The 25,227-nt window shown below is 45.3% G+C and overlaps 1 protein-coding gene across 2 annotated transcripts in view; it reads left to right on the forward strand.

Annotated features, from left to right (window-relative positions):
• TMEM132B (transmembrane protein 132B) overlaps positions 1–25,227 on the forward strand; it is a 378,240-nt gene that overhangs the window by 130,882 nt on the left and 222,131 nt on the right. For both annotated transcript variants that reach the window (XM_061169500.1, XM_061169501.1), the window contains exon 2: positions 19,027–19,918. In XM_061169500.1, the coding sequence (XP_061025483.1) occupies positions 19,027–19,918 (892 nt within the window). The remainder of the gene's footprint in view (positions 1–19,026; positions 19,919–25,227) is intronic.

Raw genomic sequence — 25,227 nt, forward strand, 5'->3', positions numbered from 1 at the left:
CAACGTCAAAGCGGCCAGCACCTTGATTTTGGACTCCCCAGTCCCAGAACTGTGAGAAAATAAATGTCTGTTGTTTAAGCTGCTGCACCTATGGTATTTGTTATAGCAGCCTGCACCGACTAAGGCAGTGGGTATGCCTGATCCATCCCATGTGATGCCCACACCCCAAGGATCATCTTCTTGTCTCCCTTTTTCCTACGTTTCTCGGGGCGGCGGGCTGGGGTGCTCGCCATGGTGACCAGCTGACTGAGAGGTGGGCTGATTTTCCAGCCAAGGTCACCTGCTCTGGAGCCCAGGCTCCTCCCCTACTCCTTGGGTTTCAGGGGGATGCTTCAAGGAAGCCAGGAGTGTGGGCAGGGCCTGAGTGACCTCTGTCTGGATGGAGAGCAGGTGATGGGCTGTGTCCTTCCGTGGGGACGGTTCCCTAATAGACATCTCAGTGCTGGGTGGTCCTGTCCTCATGTCACTGTCACCACGCAGGCTGGATTCATCCCTGTTGGGATCGGTGTTTTCACATCTTCCCCTGCCCAGGCCCTTCAGCACTCAGGTGGTCACTGAGAGGGAAGAACAAGGAGAGTTTGAGTCAGAGACTGGAGAGATTTCCTCCTGGAACAAATAAAACTGAAAAAAAGGGAAGAAAAACCCTTTCATAAAACCACCAGAACTTCCCTGGAAGGATGTGACTGATACAAAAATCATTTCTTCTCCTTTCTGTGATTTCTCGGGGTGAAACTAGTGGACAAAGGGAAGGGAGAGGAAAGGATCATGGGGGCAGCCTGGAGCTCTGTCCAGCTCACTGTCTGATCAGTCGTCTTCGTAGCCCGTTTGTGGTGGGGAAAACCCAGCTGTGTCTCCGGTGGGGTCTGCGGTGTCTCCTCCCTCCTGGGTGCACTTTCCCGTCCTTCCAGAGCACAGGGACGCTAGTTGTGTTGGATGCTTCCTCCTCCTCCCCCCACCGCTTTGCTGCCTGTGGTTCCCTCTGTCCCAGGCTGAGGTCTGGGGGGGAAGGCGACACCCTTTCTCACTTAAGCCCACCCGCGTTGGGGTTTCTGTTGCTTGCCCACAAAGAATTTGGTCCTAGAGAGTCATCGTGCTTTGTCTAATGGTTTTCTGCCAGAAAGCAGCAACGGGTCTTGGTTAAAGTCCCCAAGGCGCTCGAAATCGCCCCAAATCTGCGTTTCAGCTCTGGAAATGGGAAACCGACCACCTGCTTCTGGCTCAGTGGGAACAACCTCGGCCACTAGGTGGCAGTGCTGCCGCACACGAGGTCCCTGTTCCTGCAGAGGCGACTGGAGAGGGGAGCCCGTGGTCTGGGGCAGCTGGGGGTGAACCTAGTGCCCGAACGGGGGTGTCCCGGGCTGGGTGCAGGTGCCCACACCGCGGCATCCCCAGGGACCTGCCCCCAGCTTCAGGGATGCTGTCCTCTGTGTCCCTTCATTTCCAGGATGACTCTGCCCAACACAATAAACTCGGAATTAAATTTCAGAGAAAAGGGACTGAGGGTTTTTTGGCTTTGTTTTTCCCCACCAAGACTCCCCAAAGCTGTTGCTGAGAAGCGGTTTTACGTATGACAGGGGTTCACGGCACAGCCCCTGGGGCCAGTGTGGGGAGGATGTTTCTATTTCTTTCTTTGTGTTCTTTATGGGTTTTATTCTGGGTCATATTATCAGTCAAGAAGCTATAATGGAGCCCTTCTTTGCTTTGGTGAAGGGAGGTGACTGAGTCTGGGACGTTAGCCGCCATGGGACCAAACAGAGGAGAATAAGCAGAAATGTTCCGGGAACCCGCAGAGAATAGCAGTCAGAGCCTGGACTCTGGAGCCCAGTCCTGGCTCCACCCCTTACATGCTGTGTGATCTTAGGCATGTTTCTTGACATGTCTGTGCCTTTGTTTTTCAGTCATAAAATGGATATAATAATATTACTTATAAATTATATCATAATATTAATAATATAACAATCTGAAAATAATATACCATCTCACAGGATTGGGTAAAGAATAAATGTGTAAAGAGCTGATACACATAAATCAGTTATAATGGTGACTGGCACGTAGTTGGCACTTGACAAATTTCCTAGTTATTACTACTATTAATTCATTCATTGGAGCCTGCTAGTGATAAACCTGTGATAACTCCCAATCAATATTGATCTCTTCTTTCTCTGAGATTTGGCATATGTAACTTATTTCAGGCAAGTTAACAATAGATCTTTTACTTTCTTTTATTGTTATCAATTTTTAACATGTAGGTTTGTCTTCTGTTCTCCATTAAAATTTTAAGTTCCTCAGAAGCAGGCTGTGTCCCCTGCTTGTCTTTTTTTTTTTTTTGTCACGGCTCTGCACTCCCTGCACCCTGACTTACTTGACTTACTTGATTATCCAGAGAAATTAATTCCGACAGAAAATACTCTTGTTTTTTTGTGTTTTTGTTTTTTGTTTGCGGTAGGGGAAAAGACATTTTCTAGCAGTTGAATAGCCTAAAGAATTGTAAGAGGGATGTTGAAGTCATCTGAGCTCTTGGTGTTTAAACTCCTAACCCTTAAAAAACAGTCTTAAAGATTCACTGAAGTAGATTCTCTAGGCAGCAGCCACAAAGACTGGACAACCTTTGTTTCCCTTCCTCTCGTTACCTCATGTGTTTGAAAATTACAGACTGCATTAAAAAAATAAGGACGAGAAAGAAAGATATTCCATGAATGATTTTGGATTGATCCAAGCTAGCCTGGGTTAGTAGTGTTTTATTGTATTTGTCCAATGCCTTTTCTGCATCTGTTGAGATGATCATACATAGGATTTTTCTCTTTCTTTTTATTAATGCGGTGCATCATTCATCTTTTAATTGTGCAATACCTGTTGTACATGCAAATAGAAGAGCAATGAACCCACATGCGGGATCCTCAAAGTGACACAATTCATATTTAATAGATCATAACACGCATACGCATTTTAATATGACCAGAATAGTGGAAATGCTGCACAGAACTAACGCGACTGGTTTCATTTCACTTCTGGATGTGGGCACCTTCTACCAGTGTGAGCTTCAGCTTGCTGATGTGGAAGGAGGGACTGGGAGGAAAGGAACACTTCTTCCCTTTCTTTCTGTGTTATCCATTTTCAGCATCAGTTGTCTAATACAGGAAAGTAACGGGAGTAAGAACGAACAGGATGGGGTTTCTTGGCTGGTTGTGTTTCATAGAATGCCTTTGCCTTTTTTGCTGCATTTGAAGAAAGTTCTGGTTTAATGGCAAGCTTGCCCTCTCTGAGCTGTCAGTGGCCCTGCTGATTTGTCATAGATGCATTACACTTACTTGTACTGGCTTTGTGTCTTGCGGACAGAACTCCCATGCATCAGGGCCACCGGAATTCTGTGCTCACAGGGCATCCAGAACACAATATGCAAATAGGGCACCAGCAGACAAGCAGTTACATGTACCTCCTTTGCTCATGCGAATGCTTCGTTGTCTCCTTAGACTTGGCTTACAAAGCACAAGAGCAAAGATAAAACTCTTAAGGATTTCAGAGGTATAGAGCGTGACCGCAGGGCACTGAACCAAGCCGGGGCCCTTCTGAGCATGGGGCCCTGTGTAACTGCATAGGTCACATGCCTAGGACGCATGTATATACTTCTGTTTTGTATACTTCTGTTTTGTATACTTCTGTTTTGTCACTGCCCGCTGAGATCACTTTCGAAGACTCAATATCCTAAAGTAAACATATTAGCCCTGAAGTGAAGGTTGGTTTATTCTGGGCCCTGGGTTCAGATTCTCCAACTTGCGTTTCATACGGAGAATGTCAAACTCTAAAAGTAACACACTTTTTCAGGGTAATTAATAAAATGTCTTGTTTGTGATCTCAGGCATATTCCTGAGTTTTTGTTCAACAATAGTACTGGCAGTAAAGAGATCAGCCTTGACTTGGTGTAAATTGTTTCATTTGGGTAAGAGAGTAGACTTTTGTGTTGCTTGCTACAAAGAACATCCTTTTTGTTCTTGTCAAAATGGTACCCTGATGATGCTTTGGGGCATCCCCCACTTCATACTTCAGCTAAAGCCCATTTATCTCCAGGCTTCTGGGAAGAGACACATGACTTTGGATGAGCCAATCAGAATGGACCGCTCCCCCCCCCCATAGTGATTGGTTCAGGAATGGGCATGTGACCAATCAGAGACAAGAAGATGCACTGAGCTTTTTCCCCCGGAAACTTCAGGAGAGAGACACATAACTGCTTCTTGTTGGGTTTTGAAGGAAGGAAAATATGAGACTTGGCGAGGCTAATCTTACTGAAACATGGAGATTGAGAATGAAGCCAGCTCCATGGAAGAGAGCAGAGTGATAGATGAAAATGCATCTTTAAAAAAATTTTTTTAAAATTTTACTTTCAGTAGACTTCACTCTTTTTGGCATATAGCACTATGACTTTTTGACAAGTGCATAGAGTCGTGTAATCAGTGCAACAGTCAGGATACATCATCCCATCCCTAATTCTTTTTTTTTAATTTTTAAAGTTAAATCCTAGCCCTGATCCCTGGCAGTCACTGCTCTGTTCCCCCATCCCTCCAGTTTTGATTTTTCTAGAATGTCACAAAAATGGAATCATACAGTAGGTAGCTTTTGCAGGTTGCCTTATTTTAGTCAACAAAATGTGTTTGAGATTTATCCATGTTGTTGTATATATATCCATCGTTTGCTTTATTGCTAAGTTGTTTTCCATTCAATGGCTGTACCACCATTTGTTTGTTTATCCATTCACCCACTGAAGGAGATCTGTGAAGATGCATGTGGATGACATTGTTTAAACGCTGCATCCAGCCAGACCTGAAGCTAACCTCTCTCTCCAGCTGTGACTGCCGTTAAATTCCAGTTTTGTTGAGACTTGCATGGTGCGGATTTTCTGTGAATTGAAAGAATCATTTTTGATATCCACAATGGCCGGAGGATGGGAAGGCTAGTCTGAACTAGTGGGAAGTCTAAAGTGAAGACACTCCACATATGACATTCCTACTAATGCAGTCACATTATTGCAGTCACATTATTGGGTTCCCTCATGGTATGTCCCTGATGGGTGGCAGGAAGTGACACCTTATTTGACACAGAGGGAAAGTGAATCTCAGGGGGAAGAAGTGACTTGGTGCATAAATTGAGCTGATGGCAGACATGGGCCGGCAGCCCAGGTGTCCTTTGCCTCTTGTAAGCCTCAGCGACCTCCCTATATCTGGCAATGGCAGAGCTATCAGGGTTGCTTAGTGAATTTCCCTCTCTTACTTAAACAATCTCTATGGGGTCCAATTTAGAATAAATATAAATGGAAATTAGAGCAAGCTCGTCAACATTTCCCACTGTTCAACAGCTGGCGGTGCCTTATAGGAGGTCAAAATTACTGTCACTAAGATCTATATAATCCGTTTAATAATGCTCTTTTTACATCTGGTGCCCTATGGAAACCTCTCACGTTGGCTTAAGAGCGCTTCACTTTGTTTCTCCAAGTGCCTGTATCTCCTTGCTAATGAAAGCACAGTTTACCTTAAGGGAGACATGTGAAGTTTGTTCCAGCTTTTTAGTAGGGGCAGGATCAAAGCCGTCCAAATTGTTAGCCTGTACAATGTTGTATTAGTTAGGTATCACTAGCTGCTGTAATAAATAAACCCCAGCAGTGGCTCAACACATCATAAAATTCTTTCTTGCTCCCATCTAATGTGGGTGCCATATTAGGCAGGTGGCTCTCCTCCAGGTGGAGACTCAGGGGTCCAGGCTCCTCCCAGCTTATGGCTCTGCCATGGCCTGGGGCCTCAGAGTCGCCTGCCTCTCACTGGTGGAAGGTAGAAGATATGAATTTTGACTTCAAAGTGATACGCAAGACAGGCTCTTATCTCATTGGTCAGAACTAGTCACATGGCCACGCTGGAATACAGGAGCGGCTGGATGGTCCCTGGCTGAGCAGCCATATGAGATAGAGTGGATGGAAAGTTTCTGGTGTTGTCTTTTTTTGACAGGTAGCCATCTCTCCCATAGACCCGATGCCTTGTGGTCAAGATTAAGGCCACTCTCCCTTTACCCCACACTCAAATTTCCAGCATCTGTTCAACGCTGTCCTCCTCTGCTTGGCTAGTTCTGGGTTCATGCAGACAAAGCCTACGCATCCTCAGAGTCATGCATGCATGTGGGGAAAATAAAATGGCTCAGGATAACTTTCAAAGAAAGGCAATCGTCTTCCATCCCCCTGTAGCTTTGATCTCTCTCCCTGAAGTCAGCCAGGTCCAGTCATTTCTGCTTTTAGTTCTGTTAGTGGTGATTATTTTTATCATTCTACATACCATTCCCTGTACCTCTACTCCTTGCGTTAACTAATTTCAACAGCCGCGCTCTCTCTGTAAAAGACGAGAATTTAGCTGATTTACACTCCTCCTTACTTTCCTTTCTTACCGGTTAACACCGTATTTGGCTGTAAGTCACAGAAACCCCTGGCCATCATAGCTTGTAAATGGCCACCTTCCTCCTGTGTCTTCACATGGCCATCCCTCTGTGTGTATCTATGTCCTAATCGCCTTTTCTTACGAGGACCCCAGTCATGTTGGGTTAGGCTTAGGCAAGTGGGAGCTGATGTTATTCCATTGGTTCTTTAATCTCACGTTGTGGTTCGTCCCTGCTGACTTCCGGCATTACGTTCTCAGTGTGCACCTTCAGTGCGCGTGGTTGCACGCTGGCTGTTTCACCTCCATCCCCTCTCAGGGTGGGAGTCCCAGCGCCCACACTTTTACACCTGACCTTCCCGTCAAGGGTTAATTCAGGTTCCTTAGAGAAGAGTTGAGTTTTGACTGGAGATAAAGACCAAGTATTCTGCCTTTTACTATGGGTGGGGACTTTGGGAGGAGGGCTGCCTGGACGGGGTGTCCCATCTGCAGAACTCAGTTACTCCCTTGGTTTTCAGGGAGTAAAACCACTTTCTACTCTTGTCCTCACTCTATGTGCCAACATGGAGTCGGGAGCCCCTTGGGACTCCCAGTGGGCAGAGTGGTTCCAGCTCGAGCTTTCCCCTGTTGTCTTGCCCATCCATGCGCTTTCATCCACTTACTATCTTCCATAAATTTGTTGAAATATTTTATCTTCAGATGGCCCTCCTCCACTTCTCTTGTTCATAAGTTTATTCCTTTCTGTACTTTTACGCTTTTATTTCTCCGGGGTTTCTGTAGAGATGCAAGGAAATGAGTGTGTTCAGTTTGTTACTTAAAATCAAGTTCCATATCTTTCTTTTTAAGGGAAAAAAATGTCAGTATTTCTCTTAGATTGAATAAAGCAAGAAGACATGTTCATTCTAGAAAACTTGAAAACACATAGAAAAATGTGGCAGAATGGACTTCCCTGGTGGTGCAGTGGTTAAGAATCCACCTGCCAATGCAGGGGACACAGGTTCGATCCTTGGTCCAGGAAGATCCCACAGGCCACGGAGCAACTAAGCCCGTGCACCACAACTACTGAGCCTGCGTTCTAGAGCCCACGAGCCACAACTACTGAAGCCCGTGCACTCTAGGGCCCGCGTGCCGCAACTACTGAGCCCGCCTGCTGCAACTACTGAAGCCTGCACGCCTAGAGCCCGTGCTCTGCAACAAGACTAGCCACCGCGATGAGAAGCCCGCGCATCACAACGAAGAGTAGCCCCGCTCGCCGCAACTAGAGAAAGCCCGTGCACAGCAGTGAAGACCCAACGCAGCCAAAAAAAAAAAAAAAAAAGGGATAATGAAGAAAAATATGGCAGACAGTGGCAAGGCATCCATAACCCCCATATGCAGACCTTCATCTTCAGGTAAGGGTCTGACTGGGTTTGGGGCAACTTGACGGAGTGAATCTAAAGTGATCCTGAAGACAAAAAAAAAAAAAATAGGCAAGATGAACTGATAGAATTTTGATAAAGAAGAGTAATCTCTCAATTTTAGGGCTCCCATAACAAAGTACTGCAGATTCTGTGACTTAAACAACTGAAATTTATCCTCATGGTTCTGGAGGCTGGAGTCCAAGGTCAAGGTGTGGGCAGGGCTGGTTGCTCCTGAGGCCTCTCTCCTTGGCTTGTAGACGGCCGTCTTCTCCCTGTGTCCTCACATGGTAATCCCTCTGTGTGTGTCTGTGTCCTAATCTCCTCTTCTTATAAGGACCCATTGTAACAGATTAGGGCCCACCCTAACGACCTCATTTCAACTTAATTACCTCTTTAAAGCCTCTATCCCCAAAATACAGTCACATTATTTTTCAATTAAAAAACCCTTAAACTGTGAAGTCAAATAAAATACTTCTGCCAGCTGATTCAGTTGTGTGCCAGGTACATTATACCCCAAAAGAAACTTCAGATGGATTCAAGAATTAAACGTAATACATACAATTCGATAAGAGGGTAGATCCGAAGTATTCTCATCTTGAAAAATATCAATTCATATACCCATCACCTCAGATTCATCATCTGAGGTGATAGATACATGAATTAGCTAGATTGTGGTGATTTGTTCACAATGTAAATCATCAAATTGTACACCTTGAATATATACAACATTTTTTCCTTTTTAAAAATTGAAGTTTAGTTGATTTACAATGTTGTGTTAGTTTCTGGTGTACAGCAAAGTGATTCAGATATATATATGTAGATAGATAGATATCCTTTTTCATATTCTTTTCCATTATGGTTTATTACAGGATATTGAATATAGTTCCCTGTGTTATAGAGTGGGACCTTGTTGTTGATCTATTTTATATATACAACTTTTAATGGCCCAAAATACCTCGATAAAAAAGAATTAAATGCAAAAATGTAGACACACACATGAATATACATATACCCACCCATGGAAACCCAGTTGAGAGTATAGGTGAGTATATATTTGATCTTGGGATATTGGGAAGGACCTTTATGGCATAAAAGAAGTGGTGGACCTCATGAAGAAAAGATTAATACTCTTCCTTATGTTTTAAATCTTGTACACTGGCCTTGGATGGTCTATGTAGAATATTTGTGCCCCCAGATCTTGCCAGAGAATATAGTCTCAAGACCTCTGCTACTTAACACTTTCTAAGACCTTAGCTGGTTTGGTAAGAAAGCACGTTCATGGAGGAGAGTTTGAAGGGTAGAATTCTCCTCTAGGATCTTACTCTGGATTTTATTTTTCCATCAGGCCAGACCTTCCAAGAGCTGTCAGCTGTCTTGCCTCACAATCCTTTGTCCTCTGCATAATCGCCTTTGCCTGATGGTCCTTCACTGTCGCATCCTGCCTTGTGCGGACAGTACCATAGGGAGCCTGCTAATAAATTCACTGTATTGTAGGGATGCCATTGTGTCCCTCGGGGCACCACCACCGGAGGAATTTCTCTCAGAGCCAGGAAAAGCTTTGCTTCTTGCTTTCATCTTATGAATGGTGTCCAACTAGTGACCTCATCTCGTGCTTTGAGAGCTGGACAATTCAGAGGCACATTTGCAGTCCCTTTAGCCATTGCCGAAGCTCTCACAATGTAGACTTTGCTTGCGAAGCTTTCCTCTGGCAGCAGAACATAGCGGCTAAGGGTGCAAACTCTGCCTGGAGCTTGACAACTTGGATCCAATTTCCCCTCTGCCACTTACTAGTTCTGGGATCTTAGGCAAGTCACTTAACTGCCCTGTGCCTCAGTTTCCCCATCTATGAGTGGGGCTGATAATCAAATCCTCATAATCCAAAAATTGTGAAGATTAAAAGAGTTAATACCTGTGAAATGCTTAGTCTAGCGCTTGGTACATCACAAGGATTGTAAATAAATGATGACTATGATGATGATGCTACTCTTTTCTCGTTGCCCTTATTTCTCTATATTTTTTATTATCACTGTAATTTATAGTCATATCTCATCCTTAATGGATTTACTGGTATATGACCCAAGACTTGCCCTCAAGACAATGAGTGACTATTCATTTTTGAGTACCGGTACCCGCCTGCTTTTTGAAAGTTCACTTTATGCCACTTGGCTTTTACGAAAGAATTACATGAGTACCATTTTTCGCTAACCTGAAAGAAATCTAAAGAGGATTTCCCCTTTTACAAAAAAAGGCCAAAAGTGAAAAGAGTGTTAAGCGTTGGTTTTGCAGTGAGCCTTTACAGAGGTATCGTGCACCCCAACGGGCGAGAGTGGCACCACCAAGCTCCTTCCCTGGAACTATATACACTCAGCATCGAGTCGCCATAGCTTTGAACTGTGTGAGCACCTGTGCTTTATCTCCCTTTAGTTTGTGCATCCGTTAGCAAGTTGTGCTCTAAGGTAATTACTTCTTTGCTTTGTGCCATTTCGGCTTACGAAAGACTTCACAGGAATGATTTACTTTCAGATAGTGGGGGAAACCTGTATACACAAAGCACCTACTGTGTACCAATAGTGTCTTTGAACTTTTAGTGGTGTTTCTTTTTTTTTTTTTTAAACTTTGGGTTTATTTATTTATTTATTTATTTATGGCTGTGTTGGGTCTTCGTTTCTGTGCGAGGGCTTTCTCCAGTTGTGGCGAACGGGGGCCACTCTTCATCGCGGTGCACGGGCCTCTCACTATTGCGGCCTCTCTTGTTGCGGAGCACAGGCTCCAGACACGCAGGCTCAGTAGTTGTGGCTCACGGGCCTAGTTGCTCCGCGGCATGTGGGATCCTCCCAGACCAGGGCTCGAACCCGTGTCCCCTGCACTGGCAGGCAGATTCTCAACCACTTCGCCACCAGGGAAGCCCCCTAGTGGTGTTTCTTTCCACTGCTGTTCAGTTGAATCATCTACAGAACACAGAAACAATTGGGCCCCTCCCTGAGACCATTTAAATGAATTCTGGTGGGCAGGGCCAGGTATAATACACATGTTCTTTACCATGTGTACCTACTATGTAGCCAGAGTTCAGAATCCCTATCTTAGGATGTGGCACCATGTCTAAAAGGAGTTTACCTTTGTGTGGAGATGAAGTTGGTGTCCACCTCCTCCTGAATCCCACATTCATATTTTCACCTGTCTCCCCATCATCTCCCTTTCGCCTTAACTCGAATGTGTCCAAACCAAAGTCCTTATCTTTTCCCTCCAGAACGGATGTTATTCCCATATTCTCTATTCCACTGATAGTTCTACAAACTACACTATAGTACCTAGGAGTTCTCCATGGTTCCTGCTACGATTCTGCAGCCTCTGATGGGGACACACAATTCTGGATTCCTGGCTTCTTCTCTAAAAACTCTCACTTTCTGGGTTTTATTTTGTGTTTCTCTAGAGTCTCCCTGTCTCCCTCTGGACCAAGAAGGAATTATGGGACAGCCTGGAGATCAAGGAATAAGAGTTCTTCCTTTCCCCAGCGGGCTCGATGTGTGAAGCTCTATAGGGCAGTGGTTAGGGGTGTACACTATAGAGCCAGTTTTTTGGAATCCTGACCTGGAACCATCATTTACTAGACTTAATGCCTCTCTGCTGCAATTTTCTCTTCTGACAAATGGGATCTCAGTTGTTAAGTTACTGTCTCTTAGTTCCAAACTCATCTTTCCGTTCTCTGGTCTTTAAGGCTGGGGGCTGGAATCTGAAAACCACATTTCTCTTAGCCAGTTGTTTCTTGTTAGTCTCTGCTAACGGGGGTGGGGGTGGGGGATGCTATAGGAGGTTGCAAGGCTGGAGCTGGGAGAAGGGACCTGCTCCCTGCTGTCTGCTTCCTGTCTGCTTCCTGTCTGCTTCTCTTCTGCTTCCTGTTTTCCCCCTGCTTCTGGTCTGCTCTTTATCTGTTTCCTATCCTTGTGAACAACCCATGTTTGGCCGCACAGGGCTCCCCAGTTTGAAATTTGAGAAGAATCTTGGGACAAAGGCGAGCATCCCTCCTGCCTGATGACCAGCTGGCCTTGGTGGCTTCATGCCCTCCTGTCTGTATGGTCTCTCCTTCTCTCTCAGCCATGGTGTATTTTATCTGGTTGAGAAAGACAGAAACTCATCTGACTTTTCCCATCTTACTGTTATATGGGTGGCTTTTGAGTTCAATAGTTAAGTATTTGCTGCCTTTTCTTGGTTATGTGATCAGTGACTTGTGTTTCAAATGCAGAGGCGTGGAAGGATCTGGTCCCCAGGGTACAGTGACGGGATACAGGTGGGGGTGGGAGCAAACTGGATGAGGATGTACAATAAATTCCACCACAGCTGGTCGTTAATGAATAACTCACCACTTGCACTTCTCCTCCTTAACCTGAGAGCGTTTGGTTTGACTTGTTGCATTGGCTACTCCTCCTGAGGCTCCAGGCCATGTGCAGGGGTTTACAGGTAGCAGTGCTTTTCCACATTTACTGCTACCTTAAAGGTATGGATCTCTGGCTGCTTTGCCAGCAACTGGGTCAACTGTATCTATTTTCCTGCTCTACCTGGGAATCCAGGCTGGTACCTGGGATGGGAGACAGTCACCTGTGACGGTAGAGTGATGAAAGCCTCACTGGGTGTGTAGGGATTTTGTCCATGAACCTGGAATAGTGAGCATTGAGTTCCAGCTCCTTCAGCTGACCTCCGTATAGCCTTGGCCTCACTGTAGAACCACCAGGCCAGTTGGCCCTAGGGCCGTACAGAGAAGTGGAAAGCCTTTGGAATTGGACAGAGCTGGTTTGAACCCTAACTTCAACCATGTTAAAATTGCTTAATTTCTCTGTGCCTCAGTTTCACCATTTTCCAAAAGGGACTAACTATTCATCTCACAACCATTGTGATAATCAACGGACTTAGCGGTTATATGTGCCCAGGTGTGTTGGCATATCACAAGTGCTCTGTAAGTGCTGTTTCTCCTTTAAGTGGTATTTTTTCCTTCCATGTGAGAATTGCAGTGCTTTGCTTGGCAAACCTAGCAACCAGCTTAGTGACCACAGCGATGTGATATTTGAGAGGACATGAATAGAGTGATAATGTGATGGACCAATGATTTGTTAATACTAATGATATCTATTAACAACCGTGGGGAGAAGCCAAAGAAAGGCTCAGAAGGAACACAGAGAGATTTATTCTCTCAAACATTAAACCATGGCAATCTTAGTTGATGGACATTCACTCAGCACATATTTGTTTACTTTCTTCTGCTAGGTACTGGAGATTCAGCAATAAACTGGACATCAAAGTCTGTGCTCTCATGAGCTTGAATTTTAATAGACACACTAGATAGAAAATAAGTAAACAGGTAAAAACATGAAGGCTAATTTCATATGGTGACAGAGGCCTTGAAGAAATATAATAAGAAGGTGTGATTAGTGACTGGATGTATTTGTCAGGCTTTAGCCAAGAAAAGAGAAACCACTCTAGTTATTTCCACAGAGGGAATTTAATCAAGGGAATTAGTTACTCGGGTGATGGAAGATCTGCGAAACCAAGTCGGGCATGGTAAACACCTTCTGGGAATGGTAAAGTAATCCAGAAATTAATAACAGCAGGAAGCTGCTACCAGTTGGACTGAAGGGACAAAGTGGGGAAATTGGATTATCAGAACCCAAAAGCTGGAACCATCCAGTAGATATTAGAACTACTGCCTAGGAGACCTGTATCTGTGGTGGGGAGCGTGAAGAGGGCTGGAATCAGAGAAGAGGCACGGTCTCTGCCAGGAAATGCTGGCAGACAAGGGGAGAAATACCTCCCATGCTCCATCTTCTACCAGAGCATCCCATTGCATCCAGAAGCCAGGGAGCAAAGGAGCCTGGGAAATGTAGTTTCCTGTGATGCAGAGAAGAGCAGTGACAGGGCTGGAGAAACCCTTCCTGAGCTGAGACATCCTGGTAGGAAGGAGTCTGCTCTGCTCACAGGTGGGTGATGAGCTTCCCAGCAAGTGCAAAAGCTCACAGAGGAAGACACAGAAACAGGGTGGAGATAGACAGGAAAACACGTGCGTGAATGAACTCCTGGTTCATTCCTCCACCCCAGAAACAACATCCACTGCACCATTCTGAACGGATATGAATGCTTCCAAGGGCCTCCTTGTAGCTTCTGGCCACCATGACCATGGACATGGGGGTACCCAGATGGTGGCAGTAAATTACCAGCTATTCTTCAGGACCACCCTTTGACAGATCAGTGAGCAATTTCTCTTGCTGATGGTTTTCAAAGACCTGGCCATCTGGCCCACTGGAAGGAGAGCCTTCTATTCCTGGCTGTGCATGTCCGTGTTGTCTTGTGGGAATGAGAAGAGACTCAGCTGCAGACACGTCACAGGCCTTGACCCTCAGGTGGGTGACCAGGAGCCACAAGACTGGTACTCAGCTTCCAGGTAGGGCTGGCGATGGTAGTGGAAAGGTTTGTGAGTCTGTGGGCTGCATTATCTTGGAGCTACAGGTCCCTCCACTCCTGACCAAGGCACGTGCCCAGGAGTATTTTTTGCGTGCCAAGCACAGCAGTGATGTCCATCCACGCACTTTGGGTCACAGAGTCCCTGCCGGGATTCCCAGCGCCCTGGGAGTTGCTTCGTTCTGGGAAGTTGTTAGTTTCCCCCCGAAGTTCTCTTTGGGGCTTCCTCGGAGCCATCTGCCAGTCAGAGCATCCTTTAACCACAGAGCATCCGTCTGGAGCACCTTGTGCTCTTGGTGAACCTGGACTTGATTTTCTTCTTGGCTCATAAAGGAGGCAGTGATGAGAAGCCCTTTGCAGCTGGGCCTCACTAAAACTTCCTCATTTTCTATTTATTTATTTATTTTTGGCTGCCCTGGGTCTTCGTTGCTGCGCGCGAGCTTTCTCTAGTTGTGGTGAGCGGGGGCTACTCTTTATTGCGGTGTATGGGCTTCTCATTGCGGTGGCTTCTCTTGTTGCGGAACACGGGCTCTAGGCATGCGGGCTTCAGTAGTTGTGGCACGTGGGCTCAGTAGCTGTGGTGCACGGGCTTAGTCGCTCCATGGCATGTGGGATCTTCCTGGACCAGGGCTCGAACCCGTGTCCCCTGCATTGGCAGGCGGATTCTTCACCACTGCGCCACCAGGGAAGCCCAAAACTTCCTCATTTTCTGCTCTCAGGACCCACCTCATTCAGTCGGGTGGTGAAAAGCCCTCTAGGAAATCAGCAGACTGAATAAGGCCTCATTTCACATTCAGAACTCCGGGCACACGGTCTATCTGCCAATGGGAAGAAGAATGGTGCCACTATATGACATTAGGGGACTAAAGGTAGGGGTGTTAGCTTCTCAGACCCCGGATGTCTGTCTAAGGACAGTCTCTCGGCTTCATAAAATGCTCCTAAATTTGGATGTCATATTTTGTGGCAGTCTGGTTTGAGGACAAAATGAGGATCTGGCAGCTGATATTTATGGCTTTCCATATCAGCCTTCAGACAAAATTTGTATTGCATTTTGCTTGAGTTATGGTGGGACAGGATCGTAAACTTCACACTGTTAGTTCAGATAAAATGCAAGCTTTGGCCATAATAAAGAAGAGAGAAGTCTCAGCTTTAAATTTCTTGTAAATCAATTCTTGAGAGGTATAAAATATCGATATAAATGATAATGAAAAAATAAAACAAGTCCACAATGGAAACAGAGCATATTAAACTCTGCATTTATTTTAATTTCCTTTTCCACATCTGTCAATAAGTCAGAATTTAAACGTTGCCTTGGGCTTTGCCTAGATTTTATGAGAAGGTAAAATTTGAACCTCTTTCTTCCCAAATCTGGTCGGCTGTGTGCCCACCCATCTCTGCTGAAGGATATTGTCAGGCTGTGGAAGACAGACTTCCCTTGTTGCCAATTAATTTATGGGTAAATTCACCAAGAATTTAACTTCTTGGTTTGGAGAGGGGAAATAAACCAATCAAAAAATACTTTAAATTTCATCTGGAATGGTGTTTCTGCATTGCTTGACATTATCAAAATACAAATTGCCCCTTGGTGGCGGCAACAGCTAAAACTTTCCTTTGGATGAGGCTCCTTCTTCAAAGTCATCTCTCTTCCTCCTCTGTCTTTGATCCGAATCCTGCCCGATCTATGGGGATGCAATCTGGAGGAAACCCAGGTCTATATTATGAAAGTGAATGTATCATAGGCATATTTTTGTATGTATATATATTACATACATAAAATATCTACTATTGAAAATATATTTTAAACAGATGTGGGATAACTTAAATCAAGATTTGACGTCTGTTCTTTCACTTAAGATGTCGTAAGCATTTTCTCACGGCGCTACGTATTTGTTGAAATTGTGGTTTTGATGACCGCTTAATATCTCACACAGAGTAAGACTTTAATCATTTATATAATCATTGCCCTCATGATGAGTTTTTAGGTTGCTTCCTGTGTGTTGCTGTTATAAATCATACTCGTGTTGACGCTTGCACATTAATCTCCTTTCTGATGATCTCTTATTTCCTTCTCATGAATTCCTAGGTGGAGAATTATTGGGACGGGCGTTTTGAAGGGTCTGAACGTTCACTTTTGTAACTGCCTTGTGTAGGTTAGCTGTGCCTTTCTCCAAAGTTTGCCTGCTCCTTGGGGCGGAAACCACATCTGTCTTGCCCCTGTGATATCCCTACCAGGGCTGGAAATATAGTAAGTGAGTAGTAAATATATTTAGATAGATAATTGGAGAAATGAATAATGAATAACACTTCTCCTCCAGTAATTAATCTGACCCAGGACTGGCCATATTGATGACACTTGAGAACTTTCTTTCTTTCTTGTCCCCTGACCCTATACACATTTTATTTGGTTGCACTGGGTCTTAGTTGCGGCAGGCGGGCTCCTTTAGTTGCGGCATGCGGGCTCCTTAGTTGCGGGACGTGGCCTCCTCAGTTGCAGCACGTGAACTCTTAGTTGCAACATGCATGTGGGATCTAGTTCCCCGACCAGGGGTCGAACCCCGGCCCCCTGCATTGGGAGCACGGAGTCTTAACCACTGCACCACCAGGGAAGTGCCTCCCCCCTCAGCTTTACTGAGATATCACTGACCTGTTAAAAAGTATATATGTTTAAGGTGTACAATTTGATGTTTTGATATATGTGTACATTGTGAAATGATCACCATAATCAAGCTAATTAACATATTCATTACCTCCACCTAGTTATCACTGTGTGTGTGTGTGTGTGTGTGTGTATGTGTGCGTGTTGAGAAGATTTATTTTAAAATCCATTCTCTTAGCAAATTACAATGTACAATACAGGGTTGTTAACTATGTCACATTGCGGTACATTAGCTCTCCAGAACGTGGTCATCTTGCTTAACTGAAACTTTGTACCCTTTGCCCCACATCCCCCCTTCCTCTCCCCCCAGCCCCTGGCAGCCACCATGCTACTCTCTACTTCTACGAATTTGACTATTTTAGATTCTGCATGTAAGTGAGATCGTGCAGCATTTCACAGAGAACTTGCCTTCTGAACACCTTCTTGGAGAAAGGATGCGTCAGCCCCTTCGTGGTTGTATCTGTTTCACAATCTCCTAATTACAATTTTGCCATCCACTAGGAAAGGAAAGCTCACCAAGGACAGCCCTGAAAAGGCCAAAAATTATTTAAGTCAACAGAAAACTGTATTTCACAGAATTTGTAATGGCTGCAGGAAAAATGTTACCAGGAGTCAGAGTCAATGGAGTATTTATTTGCCTTTTATCCTCTGGTGATGCTGTATTGTAAACACTGCTGACTGGTTTATTTCCTCTTGCTCTGGTTGGAAGCCAGGCTCCAGGGGCAGAGGTTTATTTCAGGGCAAGGAAGAATTCCTGTCTGTTCTTGGCCTGATTTGCCAACCCTGGTTCCTGGTGGGCTGTCTTCACTTTGAAGAAGCTTCTTGGGTCTTTGCTCTTTGTGTTTCCCCACTTGAAAGAAACACACACACACATATACATATACGCATGCCCACATATACATGTTTATGTATATTTACATGTATTTTAATTAACAAAGTAATACATGATTATCGTAACAAGTTTTAAGAATGTAGAAACATAAGTGGTAAAAGGCAAAAATCCTTTCTGGATTCTATAGATACCAAACATAAATATATGTACATTTACATATGTACATATAGAATCTTAAAAAATTACCCAAATAGGATCGTATGTGATACATTTATAATTTTTTATGCTTAATGACAGATTGTGGACATTTTTTCAAACATGCTGATACAGCTCTGCTTCATTTTTCTTACAGCTGCCTGTTACCCCACTGTAAAAGTGTATAGTTTATCTGGTCTCCTCTTAATAAACCTTTGGAATGGTTTAAACTAGTAAATAATAATAATGATAACAGGTAAAGATTGAGCATTTATGTGTGTCAGCACTGTTCTAAGCGCTTCATATTTATGAACTCGTTCATCCTTACAGTCATTTATATTTATATCCTACTTTATATGAGGACGTTTGAGGCACAGAGAAGTTAAGTAACTTGCCCAAGGTTGCTCAGTTAGGAAGTGGCAGAGCCAGGATTCAAATCCAGGCTTCTGGCTCCAGCACATAAAATAAGTTTGTCTGCAATTCAAAAGGATGCTGCAGTGGACATCCCTGTAGATAAACAGATCTTTATGAATTCTCACTCGTGTTTCGGAAGGAGAGATTTCTAGAAGTGGGAACGCTGAGCCATCGCTTCACCCTCATTTCAAAAAGAATTAGGCGATGCCTAAACATGCACGTGGACACCACATCTAGGAGGGATGGGAAGAAGCATAAATATCAAAGTAATCAAGCATTAACACGTCATATACAATGGTCCAGTGCCTGGTTGTAGAGTGGGCTTGGTAGGCGTGCAGCCTACTCTCTGGGGGGTGATTGCAACAGAGATGACCACGATCCTCTGAGTTCGGGGCTTTGCAAGAGCGAGAGGGTGCGACGTTTCCCCTCCAGGGGGCGGTAATTCAGTCACAGGACGATTGGATCAGTGGTACACGCGGCTCCTTCCCACCCTTGCCCTGGTTATTTCGGAACACACTTTATGTAATGACAGGACTTTCACCGCGAGGAGAGCCAGGCGTCGGATGGGCGTGGCCAGTGGGCGTGTGTTGTGTGGACGGGTGGAGGCGGCCCTGCGTTAATTTCATCACCTCTCCGGACGCGGCTCTCATTCTTCCCCTGCTTTCGTTTCTCGTGCAGTGACGGAGAGCCGCGCCATCGTGGACAGCCTGCAGAGGTTTTCCTCGCTCCCTGCTTACCTTCCCACGAGCTTCCACGTCTCTAACGCAGAGGAGTCCTTCTTCCTGAAAGAGGCCAACCAGGACGTCACTCGGAACTGCAGTCTGCAGGCCCGGGCGGAGTCGTTCTTTATCTACCGAGCCAGGAGCCCCCCGATGGTCAATGCCAGCTATGGGCCATTTTCAGTCGAGAAGACGGTCCCCCGGGAGCTCATGCTGACCTCTGCACCCTTTGGCAACATGGGCCAGTTTCCCTTCAACTGGAAGTTGAAAGCCCACATCCTCGGGAGCTCCGTCTACTCCAACAGACCCAAAGTGCAGACCTTGTTCTACATCACCGGGATGGGCTGGGCCGACGGCGACCCTGCGGAACAGCTGCCCTGCGTCAAGATGTTTGCTTTCCCGGAGGCCAGGGAAGTGGCGGCCAGCTGTCGGCTGCAAGGGACCCCTGGGCTGTGTGTGGCCGAGCTGGAGGTGCTGCCCGAGTGGTTCAGCTCTGGGCTGGACCTGGAGCCCGAGGAGGAGATCCCGGCCCTGCTGGGCGGCACGGCCATGGAGCTCTTCTTCACGCTGTACCCGGCCGACCCGGCCGGCCAGTGTCCCCTGGAGGAGGACAGCAAGTGGGAGAACAACATCCACTCGGGCCAGGACGGCCCCCCGCCAGCGCCTCCGGCCCGGGAGAGGATCGGGAGTGTCGTGGTCTACCCGACCCAAGACGATCTGAAGTGGTCCCTGCTGAGCCTGGATGAGAACGTCGTTATCTCCGTACCTCTGAACCTGGTCCGGGAAGGGGACACTGCCACCTTTCTGGTCTCTCTGGCCAGTGGCTCTGTGGCTGACCACTTCACTCTTAGGTAAGAGGCTTTGCGGGGTTGGATGGGATGGAAATCAATGCGTTGTTAGTCTATCAAGTGGCTGTTGATGCTTTGCTGAAGATCCAGCATCGTGAGGAAACTTACAAACATAAAATAAGACCCATCAAAACAACACGCCAGACAACGTAAAGCAGAGTATTTGGGGGTGGGCCCTGGGCATCCCTATTTTCTAAGCACCCCCTAAGTATAATTCTGGTGTGAAGCCAGGATTAAAACTTCTGCTTTGAGAGCAGCAATCGGCCTGTGAGGTCCAAGTTTGTCCCCTTCAGGCTCTCATGTGATAGTCTGAACCTCTTACTGCCCCCTTGATGTGCCAGGCAGAATCCCATGATGCCAGGAAGTGGACACCTTGTAAATGAATTCCAATTTCTAAATCCATGAAGGAGCTTTCGGAGACAGTGTTTCCCACCTCGCAGCTTTTCATCAGTAAAGAATCCTTTGTCAAAGCAAAGCAGCTCTCTCTATCTATAGGACAAAGACTTGGTTTTAGGATTGCAGAAAGTGAGGAACTTCTCTGCGCTAGGGGGACAAACCTGTCTTTAGCTTATTTTGCTCACATAGGTTCCTGGATAGCAGTAGGAAGCAGCAGTAGCTCTGCTACATACCGGCTGTGTGTCCTGGGGCAAGTCACCTAACCTCTCTGGGCCTCAGCTTCCTCTTTGGTAGGATGGGGATAATGATGGGATCTGTCTCCCAGGGTTGTTGTGAGGATTACACAAGTTAATAAAGTTCTTAGAATAGTGCCTGGCACACGAGGAGTCTCCATTGAATGTTAGGCTGTGGTGTTTCCCGGTCCTCAGACGCCAAGCTGGTAGACATATAAACTGCAATGCATGTGGGGCTTTGTTTTGCTGGGTGCAGGTGAGGAAAAATAAGAATTAATCGTGAGTCCAGTATGGTCCTTCTGATTCTGACGGAGGCCCTGATGTACCAGATCACATCTGTTTGGAGATGCGGTTGTTCAGAGCCTGGCAACAGGATCCCGAGGCTCTGGCAGATCCCAGGTTGGTTTAGTAGCCCGCAGGAAGCGGGCTTCCTATTCGGAGCCCCTTGAGTTAGTCTTGGTGGTAAAACTGATTCAGAAATTGGTGTGGACCCAGCCCTGTGCTAGTCACCCCACTGGTGGGGCTGGGGTGGTCTAAAACCCAGTTCTTGCTCTGCAGAGATTCTTCCAATGCAAGGCAGTGCAAGCTGCTCACTATAGACCAAGAATGGCAAAGGGATGGTTTCTGCTTTCCTGCCCCTCCCTCTCCCAAGGCAGACATGACCAGTCAACTGCAGCACCTCAGCACTCCCTCTGCTGTGGCAGACATTACTAATCTACTGCACTGAGCTCAGAACTCCAGGCAGCCCCTACCAATTCATGTGAGGTAGAGGGTATGACACTTAAGACTGAACTTATTTGCCATCCCTGGTGTAGAGAGAATGTTGTTGGGTGAGAAGTTTGAGGAAAGGGAGAGCAGGTGGCCTGGTGGTCGGGGAAGTCTGGGAGCCTGGCTGGGAGAGGCATTTCAGGACAGGGGAATGTCATAAACAGTACTAGGTAACTTTCACTGAGGACTTAGAATGGTCCAGGCCACATTCTAAGTCGTTTACATGCCTTAACTCACTGAATTCTGACAACGAACAGCTCAAGGAGGCAAGTACGGCTATCATCCCCATTTTCCCGAGGCACAGAGAGGTTAAGTATCTTGCCCAAGGTCACACAGCTAGGGAGCAGTGAGTGTGAATCCCGGCGGTCTGGCTCTAGAGCCTGTGCCCTTCACCCCCATGGCCCACTGCCTTTCGAAGACAGGAGGGGGCAGCTGCCGCACCCCCAGGCTGCATGTGGCTCAGTCATGCCAGAGCTGAGGGTCAGTTTAGGGAGGGAGAGGCTGCTGAGACCAGAAGAGGATCCAGTATCCACAGTGTAGAGGCTCCTGAAGTGTTATCTTCATGGTGAGTAGAAACCCCTCACGTTTTTTCTTTCGCACAGAAGTTAATTTTAGAGCTGAAATGGATTATAACACTTGACTTTCCTTTGAGAGGTCAAATCGTGAACTGTCAGTCTCCAGGGAGTAGTATCCACAGGACCTTTAGTGGTGGGGCCTTGGGACTGTCCCAAAGGAAGAACATCTAGCCTAGAGTTTGCAAACTGGTGGTCATAGCAAATCTAGGCCACAGGTGTATGCTGTTTTTTTTTTTTTCTTTCTTTTTAAAGCTCATATGGCATCCCTTAAAATATTGAAAAGAGTTGCCAACCTCTAACAATAGGGAGATCTCATGTGTCATTTACTTGGAAAGTGTTGAAGATTTGGTAACTTGGCAACAGTTGGCTGTAGTTAGGGAGTGGCTTTCCCCTTTAGATGGATCATGCATTGCCTAGTTCACCCCAGTCCCCACTACACCCTATTGTCCCACACCTGGCCCACTGCACTCACTTACCTGGCTCCTGTGAGCATTTAAAAACTCCTGATATAGTGTTGAAAAAAGGGGGATGCAATGCTTAGAAGAGGGGCTGGATTCTAATCTGTGAAGGCAGGCATCACCGACTCATTCACTGTGTGTCAGGGAGACAGAAGTGGTCGGTGGGTGCATCACAGGAAATGAAACATCCCCTCCATCATCACCGGCATTATTTAATGAATTAGTTGCTTCATGTAAAGCAATTAGAAGGGTGCCTGGCACCCTGTAGATGTTCAGAAAGTGTTAATTGATACTATTATTTACTATAATTGATGCTGTTATTCATACTATTATGTGTTAATTGATACTATTTAAAAAATTTTTTTATTGGAGTATAGTTGATTTACAATGTTGTGTTAGTTTCTGCTGTACAACAGTGTGAATCAGTTATACATATACATATATCCACTCTTTTTTAGATTCTTTTCCCATATAGGCCATTACAGAGTATTGAGAAGAGTTCCCTGTGCTATACAGTAGGTCCTTATTAGTTATCTATTAATATTTTATATACAGTAGTGTGTATATGTCAATCCCAATCTCCCAATTCATCACCTCCCCTTTCCCCCCTGGTAACCATAAGTTTGTTTTCTACATCTGTGACTCTATCTCTGTTTTGTAAATAAGTTCATTTGTACCACTTTTTCAGGTTCCACATATAAGCGATATGATATTTGTCTTTCTCTGTCTGACTGACTTCACTTAGTATGATAATCTCTAGGTCCATCCGTGTTGCTGCAAATGGCATTATTTCGTTCTTTTTTTCTGGCTAATATTCCATTTTATATATGTACCACATCTTCTTCATCCATTCGTCTTCCATGTCCTGGCTATTGTAAATAGTGCTGCAGTGAACATTGGGGTGCATGTATCTTTTTGAATTATAGTTTTCTCCAGATATATGCAATCGATACTATTAATTCATGCTTTTTAATAATTATGTATACTGTGCCAGGCTCAAGTTGTATCTCTCATTATATTATCATGGGCACTGTACAAAGTATTCATACCCATTTTATGAATGTGGAAACTGAGACTCAGAGAGGTTAGGGGTTACCTGCCTGAAGTTGTGCAGTGGGGAAGTGGTGGGACTGGGGTGTGGGTCTGCATGCAGGAGTTGAGAACTCCCTTTTAAAAACACTCTTTTGGGCTGTTCTGCTTGTGTAGGTGGGGACTGAGCTTTACCTCTCGAATCTTTCTGGGTCAGCATCTAGAGTTTCTTGTCTTTATGCCTTCCTAGATAGGACTTTCATTTCTTTTTGTTTGTTTGCTTACAGAAACTTTACTCACATGTAAATGATCTGAAAATAAATTTGATTTTAAAAACCAGTATATAACTATCAATTGCATTCTTATACAAGGATAAAGTTCTCATTTCTTTTACTGGAGTGTAGTTAATTTACAATGTTGTGTTAGTTTCAGGTGTACAGCAAAGTGATTCAGTTACACATACATACATGCATATATATGTATATATTCTTTTTCAGATTCTTTTCTGTTATAGGTTATTACAAGATATTGAGTATAGATGACTATTATTTCTTACGCTGTACTTTATGGCCAGAGAAGACTGCACTGAAATTATGGCAATAAACGAAGATCACCCAAATGAGGACACACAGAGCCTATTTATCCAGAGCTTGTTGTATGGCAAGGGGGTCAGTCGCCACCACTGGCGTGTGGCAGAGACTCAAGGGCAGACGGGGAAGGGGGGAAGTTTTTCATGGAAACAGGGAGGCTCAGGTCTGCTCTGATTGTTCCCCTGGGGAAGCCACAGGTGGGCTCCCTAGCAGTGCGCATCTTATGTGATGGATCTGGGGAGCATATTTGGCTTTTTTCTGGTTGACCTTGAATTGGAAGCAGAGGCTGTAAAAAGGGCAGCAGGCAGTCGTGGACCAATTTCAAACCTTTCTGGGCTGATTGTTGCCGAGGCTGTGGTTTGGCTTTTTGGCTTGGTTGCTGCAAGGTTGTGGGTCAGACTTTTATTGTCCTATATGGTCTGGCTGTTGTCTTTTTGTGTATTCAGGCTCTCAAAATAAAACACTGTCTTTGGGCCTAGGGGAACGTGTTATTTCCTAACATAACTGATTGTCTGTTTTAATCATGTCTTTTATGAATGAAATGTGACATATTTCATTCCGGCTCAGATGAGGCCCCGGATCAAAGCGTGAACGTGCACAAGATTCGCTGAGATCTAATTTCAGAGCTGAAGACGTATGGACAGGGGACAGATGTGTGTAGTTTTCATGTGTCACATTGCTATTTCTGACTGCATGTTGTATTGGGGCCAGTTTGAACAAAAGTTGGATTGGTTACTCTCTAACACAAATAGATTCTGTTAAACGCTAGTATCTAAAACTGACCCTATATTGAAAAGCCTTTTAGCAAAGGGTTAGAAAGTGTGGTTTGGAGGGGTTAGGGGCTGCTGGCAGGGCAATGCTAGGCTGGATTCGGGGTAAGTCTTTCAAACCAAGAGAGTTTGACATGTTATGAAAATTTCCCTACTCCATCTATAATGTCTCCAAGGCTGAGAGTGATCCTGAGAAACTTTATCCCTGATGTATGAAAATAGCTCTTTCTCAGCTCACATAGAGACCCTCCCGGGCTGACCTCTCATCCTGTTAGGCTGTGGAGCCCAGTTGTTAAGATTGTAGACGCTGTGGCCAGACATCCTGGGTTCAAATCCTGGCTCTACAACGTACCAGCTGGGTGACTTTAAGCAGGTTACTTAACTTCTCTGTGCCACAGTTCCCCCATCTCTAAATGGGGGCAGTTTATGCTCTAAGTGGCTATTTAGGAAACATCAGCTTTGTGCTCAGCCAGATTCTCCCATTTCATCTGTT

Source organism: Eubalaena glacialis, chromosome 15 (genome assembly GCF_028564815.1).
Source record: "Eubalaena glacialis isolate mEubGla1 chromosome 15, mEubGla1.1.hap2.+ XY, whole genome shotgun sequence".
In the NCBI taxonomy this organism is placed as follows: Eukaryota; Metazoa; Chordata; class Mammalia; order Artiodactyla; family Balaenidae; genus Eubalaena; species Eubalaena glacialis.